Here is an 11,142-nt window from a genome sequence, read left to right on the forward strand (position 1 = left end):
TCCAGGCAGAACAGCCCCAACTCTCTCAGGCTGTCCTCACAGGAGAGGTGCTCCAGCCCTCTGATCATCTTTGTGGCCCTCCTCTGGACCCTCTCCAACAGGCTCATTTCCTTCTCACATTGGGGGCTCCAGAACTGGACACAGTACTTCAGGTGGGCTCTCACCAGAGCAGAGTAGAGGGGCAGAATCCCCTCCCTTGACCTGCTGGCCCTGCTCCTGTTGATGCAGCCCAGGATGCGGTTGGTTTTCTGGTCTGCAAGTGTGCATTGCTGGCTCATGTTGAGTTTCTCATCTACCAGTGCGCCCAAGTCCTCCTCAGGGTTGCTCTTGATTCATTCTCCACCCAGCCTGTATGTTTAATAGCTGCATGGCAAAGTCACTTACACATGAGGCTGATCTTTTCAGTAGAAGCTGTTGCATGCCGCTCTAATTGTCTAAAGATTATTAAATCGTGCATGAACAGTTTTTTAGACCTCAAAGAGGAAACAATTATGTAAAACAAATGTATGTGTAACATGAGGAGGAAGAATGTGTTCTGTGTTCATATAAATGTTCTGTCTTAGGTTTATGAGATCTTGAGGGCAGGCATTTGTTACTACAGATCTGAACAGAAGAAGTGTTCAGTTGTTTTGTCATCACTTGGCACAAAAGCATCACCAGCAATTTTAATTCCTTTCTTAAAGCGATGATCTGCATATCCTTACAGAATCTAGGTCTTCCTAGATTCTTTAGGAACTTCATTTACTGAGGCAGGTGCTGTGCCACCAGGTTTCCCCACTCTTACAGACATGTGTAACTTGGTTGGCATTGGTTCCCAACGTGTCCAACAGCTCCCTCAGTCACAAGTGGAAGCCTTAGTCCATGCCACAGTGGCTACATCTCAGATACCCACAGATCAGTCAGTCCAGCTGAAGTGGCCACCATAGACCTCAGCACAGCTTGAGGCCTATCAGTAGATTTCCCAAGGCTGTTTGCTCTGAGCTGCCTGACCTCAGCAGGAACACTGTGCCAGTTCCCGAGGAACCGACTGTGACGGCTGAGCGGAGCCGGGTCCTGCTCGGAGCCTTGTTTGTGTAAGGCCTCCGGCTCTGGGCAGGCCGTGACCTGGAGAGCTGCTTGGAAATACTGAGGCTGGATGTGTTGGCTCTGCATCGACTCTGAAAACCCGTCGTTCACGTAGACGGTTGTGGGATGTTGGTTAGGGCAGATGGAGTCGGAGCACTTTGTAGCAATATTGCATGGGCTTAAGGGGCAGGGAAAGAAAATTAGCGTGAACCTTCACGATCTGATGGAAGAGTGATATTTAATTACAAACTCTTCATCTATATTTTTAACTTCATTTGTGGCTTTCTTCCACCTGTGGGCCAGGCTGCAGCCATCAGACCCTCCCGTGCCTGGCCCTTGCTCTCCACGGACAACTGCGGGCAGGGCTCGGCCGCCGTCCGCCCGGGGCCGGGGCACGCAACCCGGGGGAGGATTCGCTCGCTGCCGGGAGCAGCCGGGCGGCCCGGCCTCGCCGCTCTTCCCGCCGGCGGCGCCGGCTTCCGGGCGGAACCTCAGTGCCAGCCGCTATTTCCACCCGGCGCCTATCGCCTCTCCTGTGCGGCGGCACCGGGGGCTGCTTAGAGCGCCGCACAGGAAGCTGCCGTTGCTAGGGCTTCAGTCGCGGAAGCGGCGGCTGTTCCGCCGGGCCGGGTTGGGCGATGGCGTCGGTGGGGCTCAGCGAGCGGGAGCAAGCCGGGTGCCGCGAACTGCTGGAGTTTCTCGACACCGAGGAGTTGATGGCGCTGACGGACACCGTCACCAACCGCCTGGTGCACCCGGAAAGCCGCCAAGGTGCGCGGAGCCCGCCACGGGACCGCTGACTCCTGCAGCGGCCCTCTCGGCCAGGCCGCCTTCCGGGCCCGGGGCGGGGATCCTGGAGCCTGCCCCTTGCCCTGCCGGCGAGCGCCGCCGCCGTCCGGCCCCTTTGCCTCCCTTCCTCGGGCGGCCGCGGGCCTGGCGGCAGCGCAGACACATCCGGGATGATCGTGGAGCCGGGGGCTGCGTCTCTGAGCGGCCTCTGCTCCGCCGCCGCTGGCTTCGGGCCGGGCCGGCTCACAGCGGCGGACTGCAGGGAGGAGAGTTAGGCCGGTGTGCTGGAGCTGCCTAGGAGGTTTCGCAGCGCCCTGCCCGGCGCAGGGCTGTGCGCGAAATGCGCGGATGCGTTTTGTTCAGTTGTAACCCTTGGGAGCTTTTTTTTTTTTCTCCTGTGGACCTGCGTACATCGAACAGCACCGGGATTTGGCTGCTGAGAGTCTGGGGTTTGTTTTGGCCAAGGAACTTGCGGCTGCTAGTGGCTTGTAGCAGATTGTCAGATCTCAAGCACTTCTGTTTCTCTCTTAGTCCACCCCACCCCGTGGTGAGCTTCGTGCACTGCCATGCCCCTCCTATGCCCTGTTAGTGTTTTAAAACGTGTTTAAACGTTTAAAACTCCAATATCTCTTGCTATTTGCGGTAATGATACTTGCTTTCAGATTTTGAAAGGGTAAGACACAAATCAAATACTGAACTTATTTCTTTGTAGAACCGAGCACTTTCAGATGTGACCATCTCCCATCACTTTGTAGAATTTAAGATTTGTTTCATAAAACTTAGTTTTTCTATGTGAGTTACCTGAGGCCGCTCAGTGTATTGCCCTGAAACAGACTCATCGAAAACCACTGAATATGTTTCTTGTGGTATAACTCAGATCTGTCAGATTTGCCAAACACATGTCTTAAAAACGTCTTGTGCCTAAGTTTTTCTGCTTACCATTTTTAACCTACATTTTGCAGTGATTGAAGGTTAACTTAAAATATATATATATTTTTTTTTTTTTACTTCAGCTGTTAATCTCTTCTTGTTTAAACTTATAGTCCTCATAGTTAATATGTTAAGTACTCAGCATCAGTTCAGGTGAGAACTGGTTACAACTACTTTAAAAATTAATTTCAGTTTGTTCTGTTTGCTAATTTTGCCACAGAGCCTTGTAGCTGAATTTTTTTGAATGTTATGTTTCAATGCACTGTCATTGTGCTACCATGCATGGTATTTTCTTATAAACTTGTGAGTAGTAATTTTATTAGCGTGGAAATGAAACAGATTTAATTCCATTTCTGTCAGTCTTCAGGAACCTAAATGGAACCTCACTTTCACAAACTACTGTGTGCTGTCTGAAAAACGGCAAACTTCTGGTACTGAATTCTTATTCAGCATATGGGGAATCGGAGATTACCTTAGTTATCTCTCTGTCTGCATTTCTGTCAATTTTCTGTTTGTGGGAAGCATTTGAAAACTTGCGTATTCTTCAGAATAACACTGTGTTCTCTGACACATTCAGAGGCCACGTGAACTATCCATTTGATGCAGAAATTAAGATTCACATTCCATATTCAGAAGAACCATAAAAGACCTGTCTGGTTCTTCTTTCTCTGTGTAGTCTTGCTTCCAAGAAGACAGGTGGATGCCTTATTCTGAAATATCCCAGAGCTTTTCAAACGGAGAATGGAACCAAGCTCAGCTTTTGCTAAGTGAAGGTGCTGTATGGTGACACAAAACAGGAAGCTAAATGACTTGACGTGAAATGAACTCATTTTGAAGTTAAGGCTAGCTGCATTTCAGGAAGTATAGGTAAAGCGCATTGTATGCAAGAGTCTTTATGCTTCTTGAAGCTCTTGGAGTTTCTAAACAGCTTGAAAATACTTGAAGAATATTAGTAATTTCATTTGGAAGAAAAAGTTACATCCTTTTCATCAAGCTCAAATAATACGTAAGTTCCAAGCAGTCATTGATGCTGGAAGTAGAGATTACAAGGTAGCAAGGTCTTCAGTAAAAACAGCACCATTTTTTAAACATGTTCCCAAGACTTTGGGTATCTTCTGTATCTCATATGGTTAGGTCAGATTTCAGTTGCAAACAAACTTTTAAGGCTTGTCTCACACTATGTTTGGAGGTGCTGGTCAGGAGTTTAAGAAATGGCACAGGTTTGGGTTTTAATTGTGAGAAAAGCAACTGCTTAACTTAAATCTCTTTACTTGCAGAGGCCGTTCATGCCATTTTGGTTTACAGCCAAAGTGCAGAAGAACTTTTGAAGCGCAGAAAAGTCTATCGAGAAATTATTTTCAAGTATTTGGCAACACAAGGAATTCCAGTGCCTCCTTCCTCTGAGAAACATCTGCTTGTTGATCGTGTAAAGCGGTACTGGAGTGGGCAGCTCACAACGTGTGCCTCAGAGTCAGGGGAGAGCAAACCACACACTGAGGTGAGTGCTGCTTTCTGAAAGACCTGAGGATGCTTAGCATTGCTTTTGCAAGATAACCAGTGTAAATGTTCGAATGTACATCCAAAATATGGCTCTTCAGCTGTATTTATGAAAGTACTGAATCTCTGTAACTTGTTTTGATTTTTTTTTTAATTACATCATTTAAAGGTGTCTGTGCCAATGTATCACTTGCAGAGCACAATCTTCTCTGTCTTGCGAAGTATATTAGTACGTGTCATAGTTTAGCCCTGTGTGGGACCAAGCTACCCAGTCTCTCACTCACTTTCCTCACCTTTTAAGGGAATAGAGGAGAGAAAATATAACAAAAAGCTAGAGGTTTGAGTTAAGGACAGGGAGAGATTATTATGTTACCGTTACGGGCAGAACAGACTTGACTTCGGGAAAACTATTTCAATTTATTAATGATAGGATAATGAGAGAGAAATAAAAAAAAAAAAAAAACCCACAACAAAACCACACATACAAAAAAAAAAAACCAAAACCAAAATCAAAACCAAATAACTAACCTCCCCCCTCACCCTTCCCCTCTTCCTGGTCTTAATTTCATTCCAAATTATATCCACCTCTTTCCCCACCCTGCAGGCAGCACAGAGGGGAATAGGGAATGGAGGTTATGATCAGTTCATCACATGTTGTCTTCTGCCACTCCATCCTCCTTGGGGGAGGAACTCCTCATATTCCTCCCCTGCACCAGTGTGGGGTCCCTCCCATGGGCTACAGTCCTTCATGAGCTGCTCTGGCATGGGTTGTTTTTCCACAGGGTGCAGTCCCTCAGGAATGGCTGCCCCAGCACGGGCCCTCCTCCATGGCCCACAGCCTCCTTCAGACATCCGCCTGCCCCGGCGTGGGGTCCTCCACGGGCTGCAGGTGGATCTCTGCTCCTCCATGGGCTGCAGGGGGACAACCTGCTCCACCATGGTCATCACCACGGGCTGCAGGGGAATCTGGGCCAGGAGCAGCATTACTCCTCCTCCTCCTTCTTCACTGACCTTGGCATCTGCAGCCGTTCCTCTCACAAGAAGATTCTTCACAACAGGCTGGCAGATGCCTCTCAGGTTCTCTTCACGTCTTATCTCCTCTCCACTTCTTGCAGCCAGGCCGGGCCGAGTCGGGTCCAGATGGTCTCCAGGCAGGAGGCCAGAGGGTGAGGGCTGCAAGGCCTACAAAGGCTTACCCCTGCCCCTTTCTGCCCGTGCTTCTACCTCTTCTACCTCTTACTTTTTTTTTTATTTTCCCCTTAAATACATTATCACAGAGGCATTATCACTGTCACCAGTTAGCTTGGCTCTGGCCAGTGGCAGGTCGACCCTAGACCCAGTTGAGTCCACCAGACAAAGGGGAAACTTCTAGCAGCTTCTTGCAGAAGCTGCCACTGTAGCCCTCCCTCTGCCCCACCACAAAAAACCAGCACAGTGCATTTGAACTCTAACGTATGGGGTCTTCTCCATGCTTTTAATTTTTAAATTGTACTGTAAGCTAAAATAGAGAGTATTCACAAATAAATCTATGGATTCAAGGAAACTGAAAACAGTGTTAATGGTATAGAAACTCTGCATAGCCCCTTGTCATTTTTTAACATGGTGGATCTTAAACTTTTGGTATAAATCCAAGATTTCCAGTCATCCTCCAGCCACACCAGACACTAGCGATACCATTGGTAGTGCTTGTCCCAGAGCGTAGCAAAGAGTTGCTGTCGATAGGAGATCATAGGGCAAAAACATCTGTCGGACTGTGGTCTTAAATGTTGTGGGGGAGGGAGGCAATGGAAAGAAAACTGCCTTTTTGTAAGTGGCCTTGATCTACTTCTAGAGACAGTGCGATCAAAGTAACACTGTCTGTAAGCTGTTTCCCTTCTTGCCTCTTGCCATTGGAGCGCAGAATGGATTTTAGTGAATTTTTATATCGTTGAAATGTAAAGTTTGTAGCAGTGCCAGGTCTGTGTTATTTTTTTCCCTTGATATTAGTAACAGTTAATACAGTGTGACTAAATGTGGTTTTGCAATTACAGGTTATTTTGAAGTTCCAAATTTTGGCATTTAGCAAATCCTCGTGGTGTAATGAACTTTCAGTGTTTTATTTGTCTTGGATCTTTACCATCTAGTTCTAAGTAGCCACCTTACTCTTTCAAGCCTTGTACTTCAGAGACCTAATGGGCAACAGCCCCACCAGCTGGACTGTTGGAGCTCCGTAGCTGTTGATAACCAATTGCATTGAACTTTCAGGGATTAACTGATAAGAATTATGATTTAGCTGAGAATTGTTTTCAAAACAATTTTTTTGTGTGCATACTTTGGGGAAAAAAAAGTTGCTCTTACAAGAACACTTCCCAAGTATTATCCCATAGCGAAATTTTATGGCTGAAGGTAAGTAAATTAAATTCTCCAAAGTACTTGAAACACATTCACAGAGAATGAGAAATTCAACTGATTTATTTCTCATACACATCTTTCTTTGCCTTTGTTTTCTCTTAACTCTTGTGGCCCTCACCATTTCGAAGAAATAGATAACATGAGCCTACATAACAGAAACTATTAATTATAGTTTATTGTGAAACAAATACAGCATTTCTATACAGAATTCTCCGAACTTTTCATAATTACTTAATATTTACTTAAAACATACTTAATTTAATACTTACTAAACTTCAATGTTAGCAAACTTGACATATGCTAACAAGTCTTGTCTTTTGTCTTGCTGTCAAGTTGCAAATACTGAGAAGGCCTACAAAGTAACTGTACATTTAGTTCTTGTTCAAAAAACACATCACCTTACAGTTGAAGGTCATGTATCTTTATGTTGGAAAGTTTGGATGATTTTTCTTAAGTAGAAAATCTTACCTATTGTAAGAAAAAGCAGAGAGTAAACAAACGACATATGTACAAATTAATTATGCTCACAGGACTGTTATTTGACAATCCAATTGTTGCCTTTTACAGTGACGCTTCCTTTAGAAAGAATTGTCCTCTAAACCAAATGTGCTTTTATAATCAACTTTAAAACCTATCTTAGATATCTAATTGCTAAGCAACTTCTTTCCTAAATATTTGGGCTTAGATTTTGCTGTTCTTCTAGACGTAGTTGTAGACATACCAAGAATTCAAATACAAGGAATAGGTTTGGTTTTTCTTTTTTTTTTCTTAGCTTGACCCATAATGCTGTCTGGAAAATCTTCCTGCTTACTTTGTTGCAGTACATATTTAGTGTTACAACACTTGGACTCACCCTTTTCTGATATGATTTTAATAACAAGACCATTGGTTCCTTACTGATACTTGCTTTTACTACTTACTGTGAATTTGACTTCAAAACTTTATATCCACAGCTCTGTTGTCAGTCTCAGCAACCCGTCATAAAACTTAAACATTATTATGAAGTATTTCTTATCCCCCTACATCTTAGATGTGTTTCAGGAGCGTGTGTGTCATTTTCTGTAAAATAAGGAAAAAAAGGGCACAAGTGGCTTGCCCATAACCTATGGGGAAATAGTGGCAGATGTATTTTGAGTAGTTTAATACTTTCTTTTGCTGGCCCATTCTTCTCTAAGGCTTCTGGACAAGACAAGAATCTTTGAGCCTTTTCAAATTATTCTTTGAAGGTTTGTCTGTCTGCTAGCAATGTTTAATTTATCTCACTATTTAAAAATACTTTCTCAGCAGATTCAGTGTTGAACAAAAGATTTTATTACAGTTTAGAGGAAGGATTTTATGACAGGCTGCATGGAGTTGCCTTTATTCGCAAGTAAGCCTATGCCACTACGTGAAAATCCCTGCAGCCCACCTGTCCCCATGTTGTACTGTCTCAGTCTGTTTTAACTGATCAGTGGTACAATTAGAAAAGTGACTGAGGTTCCTCAAGACTTTTGCCTATTTTGGAGGAGCAAAGGTAACATAAATTATAGTTTTATTTGATTTGGGCCCTTTTCCTATTAGAACTATGGTAAAGGCTATGAACACCACTCATGAAAGTGACCAAACATCATTCGGATTATTTTTGGCGGTCTTGCTGCCAAACAGGGCTGAATTCAGACACGTGATCTCATGGAGAAAAAGTTCTGGAACACATTAATTTTTTGAGTTTCAGTTCTTCCTGGATTAGTTGTGCATTTCGTTAGCATATTTCTCTGACATAGGTAATATACTCCCATGAATCAGAAGTATTCTGTCTGCTTCAGGTATTAGGATGTGCATATTAAAAAGGTGACTTCCCAGTAAGTGCTATTTGTTCTTATCAGCTATATGAAGATGCAGAAACCAACATGTTTCAGCAAATTAAAAGATACCAAAAAGAAGAGACTGAAGGCAACATGACACAGGAAAAGCATGTCAATGCAATTGCTTATTTGCAAGCACTTTTTAGTAAATTGATATGCCGTAATATGAGATTAGCTTTTCAGGTTGGATCTGTATGGATCTGTATGCTTGTTTTTTTCTGTAACCTTCTTTTCAAAATGTAAAGGCCAGTGAAAAGTTACTAACCTAGGCACTTCTTACTCAGCAGAAATTCTGTTTCTCCATGTGAGAATCCTGGTCTAATGGAAGTTAAAAAACCTTTTCCCTGCCCTTTTTCAGTAGAACCAAAGATTTTCCTCTTTGTTTATAAATTGTAGGCCAGGACAAAACTGAAGGACTGTTCTAACTGTAATTCAAAGAACCTATTCTGATTGTCTAGATAAGATACTCATGATCTTAAAAATTAATGATATTTTACTTTGTTGTTTTTCTTTAGGCACTCTGTCTCAGAACGCTTGAAGAAGGCTTAGAATGTTGAAAATAAGTATTTACATGATTTTATGTTGTTCTAGGTGGTAATCTCATGTATTAGGGCTAAATAGTTCTAAGAAAAAAAATGTGCTTGATTGCAGAGTTATGGAGAGAGACAAAAGGCACCACAAGATAACGTTCATTATCTAGGAGAAGAATTCTGTCAGTGGTTCTTTGAACTCCTGAATTCTCAGCATCCCTTGGGAGTAAAATCTGAAGAAACATGGGGACCACAGCATTTTTGGGAGAATGCCAAAATGAAGTTCTGTTACAACACATTAGAAAAAAACATGGAAGAATATGTTGGTGCAGAAATGGTGAGCCTTCGTCTGCTGTCGTTGGTTAAAGAAGAATATCTTCTATTCAACCCGAATTTGCATGCCAATGGACTGAAGTGTGCCATGTCTCCACATGGGTTAGTACTGATAGCAGTGGCTGGCACAGTACATAGAAACAATGCTTGTTTGGGCATCTTTGAACAAGTTTTTGGACTCATTAGCTGTCCCATTAGGGAGAATACCTGGAAAATCAAAGTTGTGAATCTTAAAATAGTTGGACAGAATTCTCTGGAACCTGGGATGCAGATTGAAAAACCCTCCATAAAATATGAGGCATACCAACTGCAAGAGTTTTATGATGGGAAAGAACTGACTGTATTTGAATCTTAGAAATTCTGAGCCATTTTTTCACAACTGAGTGACTGGGTGAGGCGGTACCATACAGCACTTGTAGCGCATAGTTGAATATTGAAATGGTTGCGGCCATGTGAAGATATATCTTTTTTTGAGTCAGGTTTGCTGAATGACAAACTGAGATAGAGAGTCTAATGTATTAATACATTCGAAGAGCTAACAAATATTTCAGAGTATTACTTCAGATTTTGTACTGTAGTTAGGAGTGGAGTCAGTTTGGTTATTCCCACTTACAAAACATGGTTACGTTTACATATGGGCTGGCAGCAGTATGTAATGAACTAGATGACTTGGGGTTCAGAAACTGCAGGTTACTTCTCTTCAGGTCACCAGTTTAAACTCTCATCTGAGTTGTAACAGGAAGTCGTTGCTTCTGGCTTTATGAAATCAGGATTGGTACATGTCTAACCACTGGACATCTAAGTCCCAAGAAAACCATTTGCCATTTTAGGAGTTTTTGGAGAGAACAGACAAAATAACGTGAATGGAGACTGCTGCCGTTTATGTTCTGAATATGGTTACTGAACAATAGAAGTAGTTTAATGGGACAATGAAGGGAACTTAGCATCGTTGAAGTCTTTTTTTTATTATTATTTTTTTTCATTTGAGTTAATAGCTTTGTTTCCTTTTGCCTTATGGTTCCAACTTTGTAGTGAATACAGACAAACTCTGTTGATCTGTCTATGTCCCCCAGCAGACAAATTTGAGATGTTCACCCAGGCATCTGTTTCTAGCACTGACTCTCTTGAATCAAGCGGTTGATTTCATGACTTACACCAGCACTGTATGAGCCAAATGCTTTGATAATTATTTTATATATATTTACAACAGAGTTTTTAATATAATAGTTGTGATTTTTGTATGTTTTCTCTAAGGATTCTGTCTACTCTGAGCTGCTTTATTACATTGACTAGAAGTCAATTTGTTTACACTGGGTAGTTACAATCACAGATGATATGAAATAAATAATCCAATTACTACTTAATAACTGAAATCATTGCCACTGTAGAACTTGGTTTTTTTAATTTTTTTTTGTAATGTATAAGGGATTAGAGGTGAAACAAGATGAAAACTTATTTTTCTGCAGCTTGCTTGGATTGTTTGTGAGTTTTTTGTTTTTAATTTTATAGCTTCACCAATACAAGCTATGAAAATGGAAACATTCTCCATAACATGGGAACAGTTCTTCTGGTTTTTGTATGTTTGTCAAAGATGACAAATAGTAAAATTATAAGTGGGTAAGGGGAAACAAGAAGATTCAGGTATGCACAAAACTGATTTTTATGAACAGTCTGAATCTCAAGTTCTCTTTAAACATTTCTGAAATAATATATTTTCTGATCAAAAGTTCAAATACTGTGTTGGAATGTTCTTTCCCAAGTTGTGA

At 42.4% G+C, this 11,142-nt stretch overlaps 1 protein-coding gene across 2 annotated transcripts; it reads left to right on the forward strand.

Moving 5' to 3' along the window:
- The first annotated feature begins 1,679 nt into the window (after positions 1 to 1,679).
- Positions 1,680 to 9,896, forward strand: C1H3orf38 (chromosome 1 C3orf38 homolog). 2 transcript variants are annotated; one of them, XM_086763022.1, is made up of 3 exons: positions 1,680 to 1,836; positions 4,062 to 4,282; positions 9,165 to 9,896. In XM_086763022.1, the coding sequence occupies exons 1-3, from the start codon at positions 1,704 to 1,706 to the stop codon at positions 9,729 to 9,731; spliced, it is 921 nt and encodes a 306-aa protein (XP_086619148.1). In that variant the 5' UTR covers positions 1,680 to 1,703; the 3' UTR covers positions 9,732 to 9,896. The 2 variants fall into 2 exon arrangements, with proteins under 2 accessions (XP_086619148.1, XP_086619155.1); XM_086763029.1 differs by lacking the exon at positions 9,165 to 9,896 and adding an exon at positions 9,029 to 9,155.
- Positions 9,897 to 11,142: the final 1,246 nt, after the last annotated feature.

The sequence above is a fragment of the Chlamydotis macqueenii genome, chromosome 1 (assembly GCF_036417535.1).
Source record: "Chlamydotis macqueenii isolate bChlMac1 chromosome 1, bChlMac1.mat, whole genome shotgun sequence".
NCBI lineage: Eukaryota > Metazoa > Chordata > Aves > Otidiformes > Otididae > Chlamydotis > Chlamydotis macqueenii.